This window comes from Rhinatrema bivittatum, chromosome 12, assembly GCF_901001135.1.
Source record: "Rhinatrema bivittatum chromosome 12, aRhiBiv1.1, whole genome shotgun sequence".
Taxonomy (NCBI): Eukaryota; Metazoa; Chordata; class Amphibia; order Gymnophiona; family Rhinatrematidae; genus Rhinatrema; species Rhinatrema bivittatum.
In genome coordinates, this window is record NC_042626.1 from 6255816 (window position 1) to 6279007 (window position 23192).

The 23192-nt window shown below is 44.3% G+C and overlaps 1 protein-coding gene across 3 annotated transcripts in view; it reads right to left on the minus strand.

Annotated features, from left to right (window-relative positions):
* PLXNA2 (plexin A2) overlaps nucleotides 1-23192 on the minus strand; it is a 315878-nt gene that overhangs the window by 160734 nt on the left and 131952 nt on the right. For all 3 annotated transcript variants that reach the window (XR_003852108.1, XM_029572653.1, XM_029572655.1), the window contains exon 4: nucleotides 13038-13172. Coding sequence is in view for 2 of the 3 variants with exons in the window: in XM_029572653.1 (XP_029428513.1) it covers nucleotides 13038-13172 (135 nt within the window). In the remaining variant the exon portion in view is untranslated. The remainder of the gene's footprint in view (nucleotides 1-13037; nucleotides 13173-23192) is intronic.

Here is a 23192-nt window from a genome sequence, read left to right on the forward strand (position 1 = left end):
TGCTTCACTTTTTTGAAGGAGTTAATAAACATGTGGATAAAGATGAACCGGTAGATGTGGTGTATTTGGATTTTCAGAAGGCGTTTGACAAAGTTCCTCATGAGAGGCTTCTAGGAAAAGTAAAAAGTCATGGGATAGGTGGCGATGTCCTTTCGTGGATTACAAACTGGTTAAAAGACAGGAAACAGAGAGTAGGATTAAATGGACAATTTTCTCAGTGGAAGGGAGTGGACAGTGGAGTGCCTCAGGGATCTGTATTGGGACCCTTACTTTTCAATATATTTATAAGTGATCTGGAAAGAAATAAGACGAGTGAAGTAATCAAATTTGCAGATGATACAAAATTGTTCAGAGTAGTTAAATCACAAGCAGATTGTGATAAATTGCAGGAGGACCTTCTGAGACCAGAAAATTGGACATCGAAATGGCAGATGAAATTTAATGTGGATAAATGCAAGGTGATGCATATAGGGAAAAATAACCCATGCTATAGTTACACAATGTTAGGTTCCATATTAGGAGCTACCACCCAAGAAAGAGATCTAGGTGTCATAGTGGATAACACATTGAAATCGTCGGCTCAGTGTGCTGCGGCAGTCAAAAAAGCAAACAGAATGTTGGGAATTATTAGAAAGGGAATGGTGAATAAAACAGAAAATGTCATAATGCCTCTGTATCGCTCCATGGTGAGACCGCACCTTGAATACTGTGTACAATTCTGGTCACCGCATTTCAAAAAAGATATAATTGCGATGGAGAAGGTACAGAGAAGGGCTACCAAAATGATAAAGGGGATGGAACAGCTCCCCTATGAGGAAAGACTAAAGAGGTTAGGACTTTTCAGCTTGGAGAAGAGACGACTGAGGGGGGATATGATAGAGGTGTTTAAAATCATGAGAGGTCTAGAACGGGTAGATGTGAATCGGTTATTTACTCTTTCGGATAATAGAAGGACTAGGGGGCACTCCATGAAGTTAGCATGGGGCACATTTAAAATTAATCAGAGAAAGTTCTTTTTCACTCAATGCACAATTAAACTCTGGAATTTATTGCCAGAGGATGTGGTTAGTGCAGTTAGTGTAGCTGTGTTTAAAAAAGGATTGGATAAGTTCTTGGAGGAGAAGTCCATTACCTGCTATTAATTAAGTTGACTTAGAAAATAGCCACTGCTATTGCTAGCAACATGGGATCTTCTTAGTTTTTGGGAACTTGCCAGGTTCTTATGGCCTGGATTGGCCACTGTTGGAAACAGGATGCTGGGCTTGATGGACCCTTGGTCTGACCCAGTATGGCATGTTCTTATGTTCTTACATACATATATGCTATCGCTGGGGATGACTTAAAAGTATATGTGCACTTTTTATCTGCATAACCACCCAATCGTCAAACACAAACAAACATTTGGATTGTGTTGGAAGATTAGGTTGGTTTGTATGGACTGAAACGTGTCCATGGACAGAGTTTAGGGGGTTTGTTTATTTATTTACAAGCCGTTAAGCCCGTTAACGGGCTACATTAAATTTTTTTCTCAGTCCATTTTCGAACACAGCACCCTTCTACACTTTTTCTCCCTCACTCCCCCTTCCCCTCGTTCACTCACCCCCTTCCCTCCACTCAGTCTTACTCACCCCCTCTGTCTCCCACTGCCTCCCTCCCCTTCCCTCAGTCACTCCCCACCCTCTCTCAATCCCATCCCCTCTCCCTCAGCCCTCCTCCACTCCCTTTTTCTCTGCTCTACAACTTCTTACCCTTCCACTTACTCACATCCCTCTGTCTCTCACCTCCCCCTCATTCTCTCCCCTCTCCCACCTCTCCCACCCCCTACCTCCCTCCCCTCCCTCCCACTCACTCTCTCCTCCCTCCCTCCCTCTCACTCTCTCCTTCCTCGCTACTGGCCGCCGCTCCTCGTCACTGCCGCTACCCCTCGACGCCGCCATGTTGATATCCAGTTGACACTCGCTGAGACCGACATGCTTGCCCGCACATGCGCAGTAGAGCTGCTCTCTACTGCGCATTTGCGGCACGTCGGTCAAGCTTCGTTTATTAGGTTGATTTTAATCATTGATGTTCAGACCATCTCTCATGTGGTGACTTACTGAATTTCAGAAGCAACAACTAAAGATAGACCCAGTCAGGGGGACAAGAGATAGGAGTGCAGTGCAATACTGGTCCTCCACACTTCGGTATCACGGCACAAAATGTGGTTAAAGATGTGTACATGGATGCCTGCAGAATAACCCAGCACTGTGTAAGATTCAGTCCTCTGTGGCCCTGCTACATTCAATGGGTGTTCATAAGCTGGACTAGGGACTTTTTCTATGTTAACGGAGAAGGCAGCACACAGGGCTGAGCAACAGCTCACTGCATCCTGTCCGTCGACAGACAGGAATCTCACTACCAATTACTAAACGCGCGTGTGGTCTAATTCATTTCTTCTTTGGGGAGGGTGGGGGCAGTTAATTAGCAGTAATTAACATATCCATTTTTCAGGTACCACAGCCTTGTTAATTACCACACATTATCTGCTTGGTAGATTTGTATATCATCTCTAATTGATTGTCAAAGCAAGGCTGGGTTAAGGATTTTCTATTCAAGTTTTTTTTTTTTCAGTACTAGAAGACAAAACCTGTTTGTTCATGTTTAGTTTGGTCACTTTAATCAAAGGTCAAGTTTTGCCAATTGTAAATGTACAGAGTGTTTGAAGCCTAGTGCTGGGTAAAGACAGTTACAAGTTTGTCTTGGCTGGTACAATCACAGGGCCCCCATGTAATAAGATGGTACAATCACAGGGCCCCCATGTAATAAGATGGTACAATCACAGGGCCCCCATGTAATAAGATGGTACAATCACAGGGCCCCCATGTAATAAGATGTGTTCAGCGCAGTTTTACCCTCAGTTGTATGCACTTTTTTTGTTTGCAAATGTTACTCCGGATGCAGCAAGAAGTTTTGCGCACAAAAAATGTGTGTAGAGCTGTGCATCCTGCTTAGCGCCCTCGCATGGAAATCCTAGACTAATGAAGGCATTAAGTATTACCCCCAATGCAGAGAGCGGTACTGGCTCAACGCAGGTTCTCTTAGTACTGGGAATTTTCCTCCAGGTCAGAGGTGGAGTAAAGTTTCCAGTGCTAGTGTCAGTCAGTGAGCAGAAACAAGATTTGTGGTGCACATAAATCATGTTCTTCTGTGCACATATTTAACTCCTGATGCAGTAGCATACCATTAGCTTACTGAATTTCAATGCACAGTTTTAACGCTCATCTATTTACATCGGCCCCATAATGAAAACATGATATTCAAAGGGCTTGTTTAGCTAGCTAGATAAAAGCCGAGATTTCGGTATCTTTCCCCAATGCCTGGCTATACTTTATCTGGGTAACTTGCTGCCCACACAAAATTTACCTGGTTAAAAAGGGGCGGCTATGCCCTGGAAATCTGGTAGGATACACACCTGTCCTAAACTTATCTGGATAACTATCTGGGTACATTTTACACTCGATATCTTATGATTATGTATGTTTGGATGTCCTTTTGTTGGATCAGGGATGTGGTTTATAAGAAATAAAAATAAAATGTATTTATTTATTTGGAGCTTTTTATATACCGCGGTACGTATAGGTCTACATCACCTCTGTTTACAGTAAACAATAACTTAGCCAAAGGCTTTACAAATAACCGGTTATACAGTAAGAAAACAATAAATAGCAACAGGCTTTACATATAACAGTTAAACATATAACAGTTAAAAGTATGTCAACAATCTAAATAAATAGTTTTTACTGAAATAACAAATTCCCGAGATCAGGATATAGCTTCTGTACATATAATCTTCAATGAAAGTTTAAACTCAGAGTAGTTCAGTCCATTAACTTGTCAAAGGCAAAGTTCGGAATAGTGTCAATACACAGTGTCAAACAATGTGAAGGCGGGGAAAAGGGAAAGAGAGGGATAGGCAGAGTGAAACAAACGAGAGTATTAAAGTAGAAGGTGGCGCATCAGTGGAATATATGTCAATCTATTAGAAGAAGGAAAAAGAATGTGGCATAGGTGACAAATTATGCCGTAACCTGATTTTCAAATTAGGCATTGATCATTGATAGAAAGCTTTTTCAAACAACCATGTTTTGAGGTTTTGTTTGAAAGTTTTGTGGCAGGGTTCAAGACGTAAGTCCAAAGGCATATTGTTCCATATGTTGATACCAGCTATAGAGAAGGAACATTCTCTTGTGGATACGTGTTTGATGTGTTTGAGTGGATGAGCAGCTAGTTTGGCTTGGTGGATATTTCTAATTGGTCTATTAGATGTGTGGAAAATAAACTGGTCAGAATACCATTGCATCTCTTGGTTGTGAATCGATTTATGGATGAGTGAGAGGACTTTAAAAGTGATCCTGTACGTTACCGGAAGCCAATGTAGAAACATGAGAGCTGGGGTGATGTGTTCGTGTCGTCGAGTATTGGTAAGTAAGTAAATAAATAGTAAAGTTATCCAGATAAAGCTAACTAGGTATTTAGTGGAATACTTATCCAAAGTTTTGCTGAATATCCAGATAATTTTACTACACAACTTTCCTGCTCATTGATTTACTCAATATGGTCATCTGAGAGTTCAGATGGAAAAAAAGGATGAGGAGGTGGTGATGGTGGTGGTGGTAAGCGTGGAAAGACTGGCGTTTTGGGAGTCTACCAGAGCTGCCCAAGGATCAAACCATCTGGACAGGTATGAGAAAAAGTCTGAGAAACTCGGCCCTTGGCTAGTGGTATCATTGGGAAAGCAGCCCCTTTTCAGAGTGTTATTGGAGTGCGTGCTCCCTTGCAAGTGTTACTGATGCAGTGTGCGCTACTTTGTTAATCATCCCCCTTATCGGTGTTACTGATGCAGTGTGTGTACGTTTGGTAAATCAGCTCTTTGTCAGTGTTATCGGTGCAGTGTGCACTCCCTTAGTAATCAACCTCTTGTTAGTGTTACTGATGCAGTGTGCGCTCCTTTAGTAAACCAGCCCCTTGTCAATATTTTTGATGCAGTGTGCAAGCCTCTGGTAACAACATAAGAATATGCCATACTGGGTCAGATCAAGGGTCCATCAAGCCCAGCATCCTGTTTCCAACAGAGGCCAAACCAGGCCATAAGAACCTGGCAAGTACCCAAACACTAAGTCTATTCCATGTAACCATTGCTAATGGCAGTGGCTATTCTCTAAGTGAACTTAATTAATAGCAGGTAATGGACTTCTTCTCCAAGAACTTATCTAATCCTTTTTTAAACACAGCTATACTAACTGCAATAACCACATCCTCTGGCAACAAATTCCAGAGTTTAATTGTGCATTGAGTAAAAAAGAACTTTCTCCGATTAGTTTTAAATGTGCCACATGCTAACTTCATGGAGTGCCCCCTAGTCTTTCTATTATCCGAAAGAGTAAAAAACTGATTCACATCTACCCGTTCAAGACCTCTCATGATCTTAAAGACCTCTATCATATCCCCCCTCAGTCGTCTCTTCTCCAAGCTGAAAAGTCCTAACTTCTTTAGCCTTTCCTCATAGGGGAGTTGTTCCATTCCCCTTATCATTTTGGTAGCCCTTCTCTGTACCTTCTCCATCGCAATTATATCTTTTTTGAGATGCGGCGACCAGAATTGTACACAGTATTCAATGTGCGGTCTCACCATGGAGCGATACAGAGGCATTATGACATTTGCCGGTTTTTTTTTTTTATGTAAAGTTTTATTGACCAAGATAATAAAACAATGCTAAACAACGAAACATTGAGGCCAATACATTTATCATAGAAAATTCCCCTGTAGACATTTGCAGTTTTATTCACCATTCCCTTCTAATAATTCCCAACATTCTGTTTGTGGTAAATCAGCCCCTTGTCAGTGCTATTGGTGCAGTGTGCACTCCTTTAGTAAATCAGCCCCTTGTCAGTGCTATTGGTGCAGTGTGCACTCCTTTAGTAAATCAGCCCCTTGTCAGTGTTATTGGTGCAGTGTGCACTCCTTTAGTAAATCAGCCCCTTGTCAGTGTTATTGGTGCAGTGTGCACTCCTTTAGTAAATCAGCCCCTTGTCAGTGCTATTGGTGCAGTGTGCACTCCTTTAGTAAATCAGCTCCTTGTCAGTGTTATTGGTGCAGTGTGTACTCCTTTAGTAAATCAGCCCCTTGTCAGTGTTATTGGTGCAGTGTGCACTCCTTTAGTAAATCAGCCCCTTGTCAGTGCTATTGGTGCAGTGTGCACTCCTTTAGTAAATCAGCCCCTTGTCAGTGTTATTGGTGCAGCGTGCACTCCTTTAGTAAATCAGCCCCTTGTCAGTGTTATTGGTGCAGCGTGCACTCCTTTAGTAAATCAGCCCCTTGTCAGTGTTATTGGTGCAGTGTGCACTCCTTTAGTAAATCAGCCCCTTGTCAGTGTAATTGGTGCAGTGTGCACTCCTTTAGTAAATCAGCCTTGTCAATGTTATTGGTGCAGTGTGCACTCCTTTAGTAAATCAGCCCCTTGTCAGTGTTAGTGGTGCAGTGTGCACTCCTTTAGTAAATCAGCTCCTTGTCAGTGCTATTGGTGCAGTGTGCACTCCTTTAGTAAATCAGCCCCTTGTCAGTGTTAGTGGTGCAGTGTTACTCCTTTAGTAAATCAGCCCCTTGTCAGTGTTACTGTTGCAGTGTGTGTATCCTTGGTAAATCAGCTTCTTACAACTGGTATTGGTGCAGTGTTTGCTTCCTTGGTAAATAAATCCCTTGCCAGTGGTATCTGTGCAGTTGTGTTTCCTCAGGCCCGGTGCCACCGGGGATGCAAACCATGCAATTGCACAGGGCGGCACATCCAGTGGGGCAGCATTGGAAGCAGGGAGAGGCCCGTACTACTGCTGGTTGACCCGATCCCACTGGCGGCAGTAGCAGCAAGAGATCTGGACACAATCCCGCCTGTGGCAAAAGAAGTAGGAGATCCATGGTTCTGCCGGCAGACCCGGTCCCACTGGCAGAAGGAGGAGGAGGAGGAGGCGACCACAATAGATGAGGAAGCCCATACAGCTCCTCCTCAGGTGCTGGCCCCGCAGTATTCAGCACTTCCTGCTTTCTCTTCTCGCGATGAGCTGAGAATATAGGATGTGCTAGCACTATGAGGGAATTACCACGGTGCCAGCACATGAAGAGTAGCTGCAGAATGGCTGCTTTCCACGAAGAAGAAAGTACAGGGATGGCGGCAGCAGCTGAGGAGGAATTAACCATGGATCCTGACTGCCTGGTCTGCATGTGTGTGTGTGTGTGTGAATGGGAGCCAGAGAGAGAGAGAGAAAATGGGAGCTGCCTGGGTTGTGTGTGTGTGAAAGAGAGTGAGAGAGAATGGGGGCTGCCTGGGTTGTGTGTGTGTGAAAGAGAGAGAGAGAGAATGGGGGCTGCAAGTGGATTCCAATCTGCCAGCAGCTGAAATGAAGATAAGGGTCAGGGCCACTGGCAGATCCCAACCAAAGAAGAGGTGACGATGCCTGTGGGTTTGTCTGAGAGGAAGCATATGAGAAGAAAGTTTGTGCATCTCACGCCCACTAATCCACGACAATCTGGGTAATTGGAAATCAAAGGTTCCCAGGTATGGCGAGCGTGAATGTTTAAAATACTTTTTAGTTTTATTTCTCAGGTGTTATTTGCTGTGTCTGCTGTTTTGAAATATTTTGTGTTTGGGACATTTAGAACACTTGTATATGAGTTTTTAATTATTTGATCTTTTATTCATCAGCTTTTTTTGAAATAATATTATTAGTATGTTTTTAGTATTATAGTCAGGCCGATTAAGTAAACTGCGCGGGAGAGCTAGCGCTCCAAGGCGAGCGCACGCTCTCCCAACGCGCGCACAGGCCACTCTCCTGGGTGTGCGATTCAGAATGCAAATGAGGGCCCACGCTAATAAGGAGGCGCTAGGGTCACTAGCGCATCCCTAGCGCCTCCTTATTGGCGGAAGTGGCGGCTGTCAGCGGGTTTGACAGTTGACGCTTAATTTTACCGGCATTGGTTGTCGAACCCGCTGACAGCTACGGGTTCGGAAAATGGACGCCAGCAAAATTGAGCGTCTGTTTTCCAACCCGCGGGCAGATTTTTTATTTTTTTTGTATTTTTGGGGCCTCCGACTTAATATCGCTATGATATTACGTCGGAGGGTGTACAGAAAAGCAATTTTTTCTGCTTTTCTGTACACTTTCCGGGTGCTGGCCGAAATTAAAATGTGCAGCTTGGCTGCACATTTTCCTTTCTGTATCAAGCAGGACCAATAGGCTCATCAACATGCATTTGCATGGTGAGCACACTATTAGTTTCGGGGGGGTTGGACGCGAGTGTTCCAAGCGCTATTACCCCTTACTGTATACGTCAAAAACGCACATGCAAACGGGGGCTAACGGTGCGCTCGGCCTGAGCGCACCGTACTGACTCGGCCTGTATGTATTTATTTTATTTCTTGATTGTATTGTTTGATGTTTGAGGAATGGTGATGGTTCTGTTTTTTCATTGTTGCTCTGCATAGAGTGTCTGGCTTCTTGCAGTTTCCAGTTCAGTTTTTGTCTGTGCGTTTGTATTTCTACTTTATGGTTGCTCTATTCTGTATTTGGTGAGGGTCGGTTTATGTTCTGCATGTGTGACTGAGGGGAGGCTTTCTCCTAGTAGGAAGTGTATTAGTGTTTTAGGGCTTTCGGAGGGTCAAGCCCACACCCAACGCACATCACAATAGGCCTAATACCCTATGGGTTCCAGGTGCCTTTTTTGCAGGGATTCCTGGTTGGCTGCACAGCAGTGCATGTAAATATAATGTAAGGGATATTTTACCTCAGAATACGGTTCTTTGATATTTTTCATGTAAAATATAAATGCATAAACTCTTAACCGTTTGTGGAATGGTGTAGGGGGTGGGTGCGTTGTGCATGGCTATAAGGTTTGCCTAGGGCACCTGATACTTGGGGGGAGGGGTGGATGGTATCAGTTTTTAAACTTTTCATCATTGAAGGAACGGGGCTTTTTTTTTTTTGTGGGCCCGGGACAGAGAATGAATGATTTGAGGGGGGGCAGCACAAAAGCCTGCACTGACCCCCTACGCTTCCTTGGTAAATCAGCCCCTTGTCAGGGTCACACGTGCAGTGCGCACGCTTCCTTTCAGTGTTAGTGCAGGGCACTTCTCTAGCGCTCCCTTCAGCTGCTTTTCTCTCTCTCTCTCTTTTTCCTTTTTCCTATATTTGTCAGTATAGATTTAGCTGTGTCAGGCCGGCCTGAACATGTATTGAGAATCAGATGCAGTAAATCAGGATCCAGTGAATTAACACGAAGTGAGTGACTGCACTATACAGCAAACACCCGCTCACTCCCCGCAGTTGCAGCTCTGCAGGATTTATTTGCCAGTGACCACTCTTTTTAAGATTCACTTTTTTCCGGAGACATGGAGCTAGCAAATAGCGGGCCTAGCTCTGGGCCTTTGGATGCCTTTTCTATTCTGCTAGTTAAAGGGGCGAGCGACCTACTGAGAGCAGATAAAAGTGCTCCACTGATTCAGCCGAGATGCCGGATTATTTTAATCCTGGTAGAACCGTACTCTATAACAAAGTAGAGGCCAGGACCTGTGCAACTCAGCACCCAGCACGTGCTCTGAAAGCATCTGTTCATTAGTGCTGGAGCCTGCACACTGGGTGTTCGTTTTCATTTTAGGAACAAGTTCTAAAAATTTCCATTTCATTTAATGCTATGCTAATGATAATAAGCCTCTAGTGTTCTTCAGTGAAGTTCTCAGCTGCAGGTGTACACAGCCCTGGCTCCTGTGGCCTGCAACTTTCCTGCCATCCAGAAAATACAACAAAAATGTACTTAATTATTAGAAGCCATGCTGCACTTCTACCTCAGACAATTCCTTGTGGCAGCAGATAATTTCTTATCACAGGTGCCCAGCATCTTGCTGGAGTCTGCAGCATCTCCTGTCTGCCACCTGAGTCAGCAGATCTTCAGTGCAGCTCAGACAGCCATCAGAGGGTAAGAAACAACCTGGCATACAGATTTTGTCCGAATACTCCCCGGGTGAATCTCCCCCCACCCCTGTGTGCTGGCCTCTCCTAAGCTCTATAGTTCAATGTGTCTCCTGAACAGGACCAACTGCCGTGAAGTAAGACAGACTGAAATTCACTAGGGCATAGACTGACATCTTGCAGCTCATTTTAATTACAGACTAAGCCAGATTTGATCTTGGCTCCCTCGAGAGTTTGGCTGTGCCTCCTCCAGCATTAGTCGCACAGGCATGCTGACAAATGCGTGGCTGCTTCCCCAGCTTGTGTCTTGCTCCCTCTCCAAGATGCACTTCGTATGGCCCTGACCTTCAGACCCACAATGGGAAAGAAACTCCCTTGAGAACAGTCCCGCAGTGTTTCAGGCAACAGTCAACAGCTAAAACTTGCCGTTCACCTTTTGTTTCTGCAATTGGGGTCCAGATAAGACAGTCACCACTCCTTGCAGCTAGAAATATCTGCAATAATGGCAAGAGCACGTGTACGCCTCCCTCATTTTAAAGCCCCTGAATGCTAGATTCAGTCTGGTTCTCCGGCATCTTCAGTCTCCGCATCCTTCCAGTGTGCTCAGTGTGTCTGGCACATTCAGTTCCCCCACACAGGACTCCTATCACCAAGTCTCCAGCCGTTCTCCGGCAAAACTGCTGACTGTCTTCAGGCCCTAGCAGAACAAGAAGGTGAAATATTCCACTTGGGGAAACGCAAACAGCACAAGGTTATTACAAGACGAAATGTCAGTGCAGTGCCCCTTAGACAGGCGTCAAAGCAGAGCAACCCCAGGCTGATGCAGGTTTTAAGAGGAAATAAAAACACATAACAGGAAAGAAAACAGCAAGAACGGTCTCCGGCTGTGATCCTGGGAATTCAAATGACTTCTTCTGCTGGCTAGAATTATCATAAGTTCTGTGCAAATAAAACATGGACTGGGACAATGCTGGACAGGAATAATGGGCCCTGTTGGCTTGGCAGATATTCCCCTTTTACCAATCTCTTGAAATATTTACATTCTTTTTTCCTCTCCAAGATATCTCACTTCATGTTTCTACTTCTTTTGATCTGTAAGGAAGAGATTTCAAAAGCATTTAAACACATAGAAGGTGGTTTTAGCCATGTAAATGGGCTTTTACACACACTGGAAGGAGGAATTCCAGGGGTGAGGGGCAAGGACTGCATTTACCATCTATTTTTGATTTTAGGAAAGTTTGCGAGTAAATCTGCACTGCTTCTGACACGTGTCCATTAGGTTTCAAAGCAGACTGATGCATATTAATCCACTTTAAACATTTGGGCAAAGACTGGGTGCTTGGTGCACCCAAATGTTAGCCCTGCACAGACTGCTGAAAATGACCCTCCTTACGTGTTTGCTTTCTGAGCTTTAAGACGTTGTAAGAAGCTCGGAGTTGTCCCAACCCCGGAATTCCACTTTCGGATCAGCGTTCCGTACGTCCTTTAAGCTGTTTGCTCTCTTTTCCACGCACCCTCTGGAGTAATCATGCCACAAATGGCACCAAACACAGGACCTGACCAGCCCATAGGAGCGGTGATGTCACAAGCGGCAAGACACACGGAGTTGATGCACCACCGTACGCCTCGGGCCTCTCTCAAGAAAACTGGAACCACAAGTCCATAGATGAAACTGATGGGGGTGAAACCAGCACTGGCTTGGCCCTGTGTCCCTGTTGCTATGGAGCTTCTTGGTAACCCTCGTGATGCCTTTTCCATTCACATTTGCCAACATGGCTTGCACAAAAGAAACAACAACCTAAAGTGAAAGCTATAACTGATTAAAAAAAAAAGCTTGCAATAGTGCATAAGTTAAAGGAAAATATTTGTCCACCCATGAGTCTTTGTGTTCACTGTACAGCTCTACTGAACAGATAATTCTGGAACTGGTGACCATTGGTCGCCACAGCCTCCTCTCTTCAAAATCACTAGTGCGCCACTTCAGCTCAAAATTCAAAGCCTCAATTAAAATCAAAATGCTTAAAAACAAAGCCTATCTCTAATCTCTTCACCATAGGATAAAGAGATTGCATTGCAAATGACATCTCTGCAGAGTTCAGCGCATCTGTAATTCATGATCCAGCTGTTCAAGTCTTGCTCCACGCTTTGTGGCATTATTATTATTTAATTTGATTCCTATCACAAATCCTCTTAATTTTCTATGTTACTGGTGCTATAAACTAATTGGCAGCTTCGATGAATATTTAGGCTGCGTCGCCCCATAAAAATGAGCAAGGTTTTCTCGTCGGCACCGTAAAGTAGTTTTCAGCCTTGCCCTGGGCAGCTCGCCCCTGCCCCCGTATGCTCCATGCTTCTCGTGTTGTACAGGGGTTGCCAAAAGCACTAGTGGGAGTTTGCTCCTCCCCTGGGAAGGTGTGTCGCATGTGTGTATATGCTTGGCATGCCTTTTCCTTTAGGGGTTACACAAGCCCCAGTGACTGAAGAATATCTTATCCACAGCTTTATACCGAACAGGCATCCTGTCAGAATAAAGACAACAGCAGGGGTGAAGCTCTCCATTATGAATTGCTCTGTGTTGAAGACAACTTCTGCTAAGGCTCAGTTGGCCGGTTTTTTGTCCCAGATATTTTTTTTTATAGTACCTCTCTATACAACAAAAATCCATGTAATGTGAATGTCAGATACCTGCTAGTGGTGTTTTCCATTATTAAAGGGTTTCTCTTATTGTTTTGGCTTCTCCTGAATCTGCAGAAAGCAGAGTTCTTTCAGAGAACAAGTTGACCAGATGCAACTCATGAGCGAAAGAGCGACTGCACACAGAAAGTCAAAAGGTTTCCTTTGTTTGAAACTGGCACCAGAGCAGCGTATGATTAATTAAAAAAAACTCAACAGGTTGAAGATAGCCACCGTCAATAAAATGTTCACCTTCAGAAATGGCATCAAGCAGTTTCTCAAGTTCAGAGGACTTAGCAATGCCTAACAAAATGAGGGCTTGTGTCCCACTCTCCCTGGCTTCTCCCGGGAAGAGTAAAACGGGGCACTCACCTGTCTCCTGGACATCACATACAGGTACTTCTGGCCGAGGGAGAACGCCATGTCACGCAGGACGGAGCTCCCATCCTTCACAACGGGGAGCGTTTCATACTGGACTCCGCCATGGGGAGGCCCATCGGCTCGGATCTGAGGGAAGAAAAAGCAGACAGTTAGAGCTACTACACCGCAAATCTTCTCTCAGGCAAAGAGAACTGCACGAACATGCACCAATTGCTTTCCCCAGCTGAAGACGCACTTTGAGCTCTCAGAACCAGAAGGGAATACAGATGCTCAGCTTTCAATCAACAAAAGAAGAGAAACCTGTAACCTGACAGCAGATAAGGACCATGAGGGGACAAAATACTCTGCAAGGGGGTTCCTGTTAGGGTAACACCTTGCTTACCAGACAGCCCATCCACACCTCCTGTTTTATTTGAATATCTCAGAGTGACAGAAATTCACGAGAGAAAAAACCATCATCTATTCATTCATGCATGTGGAAAACATTTGTTTTACTCTGTAGAAAGTAATGATGCATCCTAGACAAGAGTGGCACCAATTCTGATATGGAGTGTGATGCAACAGAAGTCTGTTGTTGGCTGCACAAGGTACAGGAGTTGAAGGGCCTGTTTTCCAGCGTCTGGTGCAGCCTGTGCCACTCTCACTCATGAATGTGCAGACCTGACTGAAGGTCTCCAGAACCACTGTGCTTAGTAGAATTTATCATGCTCACCCTCGGGCTCTGTACAGGAGGGCACAGGCAGAAGCTTGAAACCTTGGACGTGTGTTATGGGAAGGGATTACTAAGCACGCACATGCCCGTATATTCTTCCCACCCAGCCAAAATCTTAATACCAATAACTACCTCCTTTTGTTTTTGGCCAGGATCAAATATTAGCTCTGAGCAGAGGATGGCCCATCTTGGTCTTTTGGCGGAGACTGAGAATATTTACGGCAATGAGGGAGGGGCAGGCGGTTGCAATTAACTTTCTGCCATCCATTTGGCCTTTAAATCTAACAAAATATTTACAAAGCCGGCTCCATCCGAGTCAGGTTTTCCACTTCTCAGATCAGCTTGGGTTAGGATGCTGCAGACGAAACACGTTGTTGGTGAGGGTGGGAACAGGGGCAGTCCTATGAAATCAGGGAAATATCCCCAGAAAAATGTGAATGAAGGCTCATGGTGCTGGGATCCCAACCCTGGAAGCAGCAAAGGAGCAGGAGCAAAGTGGCGGGAGAAAAAAATAGTTTGTCTGCTACAACCTGAAGGGAACGGAGACTGCTCATCTCACCAACGCATACAGAACATAACCTGTACATTACCAAGCTCTTCTCATTACAGGACTGAGATTTTAAACCTAAAGGTTCAATTTCACCCACCATGCAGCTCGGCTAGTTAGCCATAGAAATCTATCCAGCGGCGCAGCTGCCACTAAACCAGTTATGTGTAACTGGCTAACTTTACAACAGCCCTACCCGAACATCAGAGTTAGCCATAGAAATCTATCCAGCGGCGCAGCTGCCACTAAACCAGTTATGTGTAACTGGCTAACTTTACAACAGCCCTACCCGAACATCAGAGTTAGCCATAGAAATCTATCCAGCGGCGCAGCTGCCGCTAAACCAGTTATGTGTAACTGGCTAACTTTACAACAGCCCTACCCGAACATCAGAGTTAGCCATAGAAATCTATCCAGCGGCGCAGCTGCCGCTAAACCAGTTATGTGTATCTGGCTAACTTTACAACAGCCCTACCCGAACATCAGAGTTAGCCATAGAAACCTATCCAGCGGCGCAGCTGCCACTAAACCAGTTATGTGTAACTGGCTAACTTTACAACAGCCCTACCTGAACATCAGAGTTAGCCATAGAAATCTATCCAGCGGCGCAGCTGCCACTAAACCAGTTATGTGTAACTGGCTAACTTTACAACAGCCCTACCCGAACATCAGAGTTAGCCATAGAAACCTTTCCAGCGGCGCAGCTGCCACTAAACCAGTTATGTGTAACTGGCTAACTTTACAACAGCCCTACCCGAACATCAGAGTTAGCCATAGAAATCTATCCAGCGGCGCAGCTGCCACTAAACCAGTTATGTGTAACTGGCTAACTTTATAACAGCCCTACCCGAACATCAGAGTTAGCCATAGAAATCTATCCAGCGGCGCAGCTGCCACTAAACCAGTTATGTGTAACTGGCTAACTTTACAACAGCCCTACCCGAACATCAGAGTTAGCCATAGAAATCTATCCAGCGGCGCAGCTGCCACTAAACCAGTTATGTGTAACTGGCTAACTTTACAACAGCCCTACCCGAACATCAGAGTTAGCCATAGAAATCTATCCAGCGGCGCAGCTGCCACTAAACCAGTTATGTGTAACTGGCTAACTTTACAACAGCCCTACCCGAACATCAGAGTTAGCCATAGAAATCTATCCAGCGGCGCAGCTGCCACTAAACCAGTTATGTGTAACTGGCTAACTTTAGAACAGCCCTACCCGAATATCAGAGTTAGCCATAGAAATCTATCCAGCGGCGCAGCTGCCACTAAACCAGTTATGTGTAACTGCCTAACTTTAGAACAGCCCTACCCGAACATCAGAGTTAGCCATAGAAATCTATCCAGCGGCGCATCTGCCACTAAACCAGTTATGTGTAACTGCCTAACTTTAGAACAGCCCTACCCGAACATCAGAGTTATCCATAGAAATCTATCCAGCGGCGCAGCTGCCACTAAACCAGTTATGTGTAACTGGCTAACTTTACAACAGCCCTACCCGAACATCAGAGTTAGCCATAGAAATATATCCAGCAGCGCAGCTGCCACTAAACCAGTTATGTGTATCTGGCTAACTTTACAACAGCCCTACCCGAACATCAGAGTTAGCCGCACAGCTTATGCGGCTAACTCTGGGCTGCCTTGAAACATTTCCCGCCTGCCCATGGAACACTCCCTTCTTACCCGGCTAGAATTTAGCTAGATAAGGGCTAAATATAGTCAGGTAAGCCATTTAAACAGATAGCTATTACTAAATGGCTTCTGAATATCAACCTCTTCATTCTTAAAAATAAGCTGCACCCTAGCCCTCTTTTGCAGAGATCGCTTCCACTGGAATGAGAACTGAAGCATAGAATAAAGTGAGCAAGGAACAAAATAGTACAATAATGAGTCCAATGTTGTAGGCAGATCACAAGTATGAACTATTCACAAAATGATCCTCTATAGTGTATTCAATCTATAGGACCATCCTAACAGGCTCCTTAGGCTGAATCATAGTTAAGCCTAAAAATTCCTAAGTTTTAAATTATAGGTCCCGATTTATTTATTTTAAAGTACTTCATCTCTGCCTATGGCGAACTGTCATGCTACGCAGATTACAATACAAAGTAAAATACAATAATATAAATCAGTCAAACAAAAAATAAAAACATACAAACAATCCAGTCAAAGAGCTAATATACATCAGTCAAAAAAATAAAAACAATGACTATTTACATAAAGTAGCTTTCACACTCACTTTCGCAAAGATGTTATGATATGGCTGTGTTTCTGTGAATGCAGGCACGATGCCAAAGGTTAGAAAATTCATATTTTGATACAATACAATAATTTCTTAGCTGTGTTTTTTTGCTCTGCCATTAATATTTATGCTATGTTCGAATTTTAGATATTTATGGACTGAATTGCTTATGATAGTTTAATTTTTTTTTTCACTGTATGTTTTATCTTTTGTGTTTATTTTTGTATTATGTATGCATGTTATCCGTCGAAATTTGTGGATCAGCGGAATACAAGTATTTTAAATAAATAAATATCAGTTCAGATGTGTTCCCCTGAAGAATTACTCAAAACACACTTCTTTTGGGGAAGTTGGAGAAGTAACCTAATTGTAATATAAAGTGTCATGGTAAATGCACCAAAACATATACAAATTATCTAAATAGTCATAGAACTGTTTGAATAAAATGTTGCAGGATTGCTCTTGGTACATCTCTTCCTTACATTTATCAAAACCAGAACTGAGATGATCAGATGACGGAAATACCCCTCAGCCTTCACAAAAACTCACTCTCTAATGCAATTGGCAGTATATTGTAAGCAGATTAATGAAAGCAAAAGGAAATATTTCTCAAGATTCATTCTGCTGGAAAGAATTTGGCAGAGTTATTTCATATGGTCAAAGCATTAACCACGATATCTACAAACTGTGAAACTGGTTGTGTTGCCACTGCTGCGCGCTGCAAACAGTTTGCAGCGTATTTCACATCCAAGACTGCTAAGATCTGTGATGGCTTCACTTCTGGGCCCCATAGGCCTATCCAGTGATCTTCAAGATTGACCAGTCTTGGACTCCATTGATTTAATCTCTAGTGATGCTATCATTTGTAAGATTGCTAATATGATCATCATTATCATATCTTCTCAACCCCTGCTTGAGCACTGTATTGAAATTGATCAGGGAGGATATTTACAAACCTATTATCGACATTACCAATATTTCTTTATCTACTGGGGTATTACCAGCTTCTTTAAAGCAGGCTTCTGTGTGGCCTGTTTTGAAGAAACCCACTGCAGATCCCCTATTACTGGCTAATTATCGTCCAATATCATCCTTACCTTTTCTTTCAAAGATAATCAAATTAGTTGTTTTAACTCAGCTTACTGCTGTTATTGATCAGTTTCAATTCAGTTTCAGGAAGACCTTTAGCTCCAAGACCCTGTTGATCTCAAGCTTCAACACTACAATAAGAAGATTTGACAGTGGCACTGACTTTGTCATGGTTCTACTTCAGAAGTTTTTGGTCCATTAGATCACAAGGTCCTTCTAGTACGGTTGCAGCGTTTTGGTTCTGTGATGTTTTCTTCCTGACGGTGCAGTGTGGGATTGGAATGCTGTGACCACGGAGTAGCTCAGGGTTCCGCATTATCAGCCACTCTAACATCGAACTCTCTCCCTTATGCAAGGTTTTAGCTTGCCTAAGCGTAAGCTATAAAGTTTATGCTGATAACATACAATTTTTTGTACTATTTCATTCCTCATGGTGAGAAACATTTGATCTTGTATCTTTATGCTTGAGTTCTTTTAGCTCTAGGTTGTCTTACAATAAACTGATGATAAATATTAAGACAGACAGACATGATCTCTCTTAGGAGTAGTAGATGTCCATCATTCGACATTCCTGCAGCGATTCACATTAACAGTCACAGCAATCCAGTTGCACAACACGTGAGAAACTTAGATGTGATCATTGATTCCAACTTTCAATGAATACTCATTAATTCCATTATGAAATCATCCTTTTTTTTTTTTTTTTAAGTTGTGCATGCTTAGGCACTTGAGACCACTCCAGGATCCGCAGGACTTTCGGACTGCTCTCCAGGCACTTATCATAATGAGTCTCAATTACTGCAATTCCTTTTATATGGGTCTTCCTGCTAATACTATTTAAGCAACGTAGATAATAAAGAACTCTTCCACCCAGATTTTGACTGGTGCAAGTATGCGTGATCACATCACCCCATCTTGCCGTCCTTGCACTGGTTGCCAATCCAATGGCTGATTTAATTTAAATTGGCATTTAAATTGAATTTTATAGACCTCTATAGATAGAGGTCTATAAAATAATGAGTGGAGTGGAGCGGGTACATACAAATTAGTTTATTCTTTCAAAAAGATCAAAAACTAGGGGACACACAATGAAGTTATTATGTAATACATTAAAAGATAAAGAGGAGAAAATATTTTTTTTTTACTCAACGCATAATTAAACTCTGTAATTTGCTGCCGGAGGATGTGGTAAAAGCTGTGGGGTAAATTTTAAAAGCCTGCGCGTGTAAATCCAGCTGTATTTACGCGCGCAGGGGACTTGCACGCCGGCGTGCCTATGTTGCGTAGGCCGCTGGTGAGTGCAAAGCCCCGGGACGCGCTTAAGTACTGGGGCTTTGCTTGGGGGCGTGTCGGGGTGTGTTGGGGCAGCACGGCATTCGGGGGTATTCCAGGGATGGGGCTGTGAGCTTGGTGCCGGCCCGAGGGCGTTCCGGGGGCGTGGCCGAAGCCTCCGAAGCAGCCCCCGGGACGTGCAAATTACGCATGCCTTGGGCAGGTGTAACTTTTTCGACAAAGGTGGGTGTGTGTGTGGGGGGGGGGGGGGGGAAGATTGCCGGAAAAACAGTTCCCTTCAAGGCCGCTCCGAAATCGGAGCGGCCTTGAAGGGAACTGGGAAAGCCATCGGGGCTCCCCTCGGGCTCGGCGCGCGCAAGGTGCACATGTGCACCCCCTTGCGCGCGCAGACGCTGGATTTTATAACATGCGTGCGAGGCAGCGCACGCATGTTATAAAATAGAGCGTAGATTTGTTTGCGCCGGGTTGCGTGAACAAATCTACGCCCGCGCGTATGTTTTAAGATCTGCTCCTGTTTGTGTAGCAGGGTTTAAAAAAGGTTTGGGCAAGTTCCTGGAAGAAATATCCATAAACTATTATTAAGGTGGACTTGTGAAAATCCACTTATCCCTGGAAACATGGAATCTATTTACTTTTGGGGATCCTGCCAGGTACTTGTGACCTAGATTGGCCAATCTGGATATAGGATACTGGGCTTGATGGACCTGTAGTCTGACCCAATATGCTAAATCTTATGCTATGTTCATTATGTGAGAATGGTTTCTATTACTTATATCCATATGCAAATTCAAAGTCTGAACTAACTGATGATAGAGGCTCTCATTGGTTCCATTCCATATGATCCACCACACCTTTTTTCTTAAATCATAAAACAAGATAACAAGGCCTACTGGGATCCTGTCACTGGCAATAACTCTCCACTTTCTTTAATAACACTTGTGAGCAGGTTAGCAGAAATGAGCTCCATGCAGATGTCTGGGTTAAATTCATACCAGCACACTTTATTAACCTGAGAAAATCTGGCTCCAGGCCTGTAAATGCGTTTCTTACCAGTGTGAGTTGCAGTCCAAACAGTCTGCACACTTCTCACCCGCTGCAGCAGGGCTTGTGGTCCTTCACCTTATCCCAGCAGTTCTCAACTCAGTCAGTGGGACACATCCCGCCGGTCTGGATTTCAGGATAGCCACAATGAATATGCATGAGACTGGCATATAATGGAGGCAGTGCATTGAAACCTCTCGCATGCATATTCATTGTGGCTATCCTGAAAACCAGACCGGCTGGCTGTGTCCCAAGGACTGAGTTGAGAACCAATGCCATTAGAAAAAAACAGAGCTGATATGGAGTGGCAGCAAACAAAATAGGTCCTCAAGATGCAAACTCACCTTCTGTTCCCGCTTTCCTGATCTCCTCAGCTAGCATTGAGATTCAGAGTTTACAGAAGGACAACATACGACATACGTAAGTGGTGCAGTCCTTTAATGATCTCATAACTGGGCTTTCAGCTGCAGCAGGACAAGATAGTGTTGATGAAAACAGGGAAGCAGATCCACAGGAAGGCCTTTTTCCTCATCAGCTCTATCTTTACTCTACAAGCTTAAGGGCTCATGCCAAGCAGTTTCACATGTTTTTCTTGAGTCTCTTTTGCTTTTTCCATAGTCAAAGCTATAAAAAGCAAGCCAGTTGGCTCCCGAAAGAGCCACTATGCAAATACATTTGGATGAGGTTTATGTTCTCTCTTGCTGGGTGGGGGAGGGAATGCTTCCCTTCATCCCAATGCTAATGTGGTGAAATAATGCAGACTCCATGCCCTTCCATTGCCAATGTGCTACCCTGCAGAATAGTCAGATAAATCCTAATCTTCGTCCTTCAACCTTCAGGCTAAGAATGGTTTTGGCTTGGCTCTGATGACCAGCAATTTGATCGGGGTATTCCCACTCCGTGCTCCTTGGATTGCTCTATAGAGTGCTTTTAACCAAATTTAAGAGCTAGTTCTCCCTTCTGAATGAAAAAAGAAAGATGTAGTGCCACTTTACCCTAATGAGGGGAGAAAACAAATAGGGATACAGGACCAGGACAGCTCACCAGCTCCTCCACCAAGACACTTTATGTAATCTTCTTCTTTCTAGTTCTCTTATCTTCAATCTCTTGTTCACCGCTTTGGTTGCCCCCTTTTTTTCTCTCTCCCATATGTGCCACCCAGCACAGGAAGCCCTAAATCCACCTGGCACAACTCTAAGAAAAGTGAGATGGAAATCTAGTGGAGCCCATGCATAGATGTGGGAGGCCAAAATATAAATTCTCAAGGTATTTCATCAGTGATCCAAATATCAATTAAGCAATGCAGTGATTGGTGGCCACATTTTCTGCAATCTTTTTAAAACGCATTAAATTTGATCCCCTGCAGTCAGGAGGCCAGATTAATGTAGAAAGTTGTGCCCAATTCTGAGGAATTGTTTACAGCCTTGATGAGGTGCAGGTTTATTACTCCAGGGCTGCCTGGCCACATAAATTAGATCTTTAGTGCTTCGACACGGACCACTGACTTTACCAGCACCATGCACTCCAGTTCAGACACGAGAGTTTCTTAATCTTTCCTCCCACTGAGGTGACTCCTGCAGAATTAAACTTTCCATTTGAGGAGGAGGAGGAGGAGGAGGAGGAGAAGGTATAGCTGGGTTTCAGTGTCTTTGCACATCAAGCTGGGCCTTCCTTTACTATGGAGATCCTTGAGATGCCATGTGCAAAGGTTTTACTAAAATAAACTTTGCAACTGGGTATCTCAAGATTTCAGTCTGTGACCTTCTGACTTCACACCAGGGACTGTACCTCTGCGATAAAGTAGCAGCTTCTCTAGCTGAGCCACTGCCTGCATTTCCACGGCTCTCCCTTTACCATTCTGCACCCCCCCCCACCCCGTGTCCTACCTAAAAGTCTACTACAAATCAATCCCCACACTAAGTGATATAAAGAGAGCTGCCTTGCTCTGATTAGAGGGGATCCCAGAGACCTCTGGCAATACACAAAAGCCATGCTGCAGCCTCCCAGATTCCAAGCAGAAGTCCATCTTGGCACAATATCACAGAGCAGTTAAATGGGCGCATAAATAATTCAGCCACCATGCGACTTTACTCAAATTGTAGGCTCCTAGCCTTCTGCCATGGTAATTTCCAGCTAGATTAAACATATCCTTCCCTTCCATTCTCCCCTCCCACACCGCACTAACACACAAACACAAACACAAGAAAATCACATTGCTTACATTTTAAAAACCCTGTAGGCTAAAAAGACATTTTTCTGCTGAGCTCTGGGTCCAACTCTTCCCCTCCTCCTCCCCTCCCTCTTTAAAAAAAAAAAAAAAAGGCATTAATAATTCATTGCCTTTGGGGGCGATAATTTACATTCTGTCTTCCCTGCACGGATTTGCATATTTGAATAGTCATTTGATTGTGACAAGACTTCCCACTGTGCAGAGCAAAGGCCTTGAATAAAGAGATAAGCTAGCAAGTGCTGTGCTGAGGGTTAAATTGAACCCTCTGCGCTACTGCCCGCAGTGGTCAGTGACAGAGATGTGTTCACATGTTGGACGCAACGGCAACTATCTCCAAGAGGTGCTGTGGAAAAGACCGTGCGCCATGGAAGTCCAGTTAGGGCAAGCATGGAGCACGTTCAAGGCTCCTTGGCACAAACACATGCCCCCACCTGCTGTGGCTTTACACTGCTAGAGACTAACCTAGCCCCTAGTTATGGTTTGGCTACCTCACATCTTGATATGGCACATTGCGGGGGAGGGGGGGGGAGAGCATGAAATTGACAAGGTGTTGAGTACTTAACTTTGAAAACAACCAAATCCTCACGATGAGCAGTGAGAGGGGAACTGGCTCTCCTCGCCCCTCCTCTGAGGTGTGCAGAAACACAAGGGGAGAAAAGCAAAATTGAAGGTGGCAAAAATCAAACTGGCAGCCTCTCAAGGACCCGAGATGTGAGAGAAGAAAGATGTGCTCCGTTGGAACCTGCTATGCCGAGGTATTTATTTAATTTCAGGTACTACCGATCTCCAACAAATCACAACATGCTGAACAATAAAAACATCACATACATGAGACACAATCTCTCTCCCTCCTCCGATACCTGCTAGGAGCAGAGCTGTGGCGTCCCGCGCTGCTGGGCCCATTGCATCCTGCCGGGCGCTGGAGAGGGGGCTCAAATCATTCCCCAGCAACCAGCAAGTAGCTGTGCAAACTGTTTCTGTTAACGCATTTA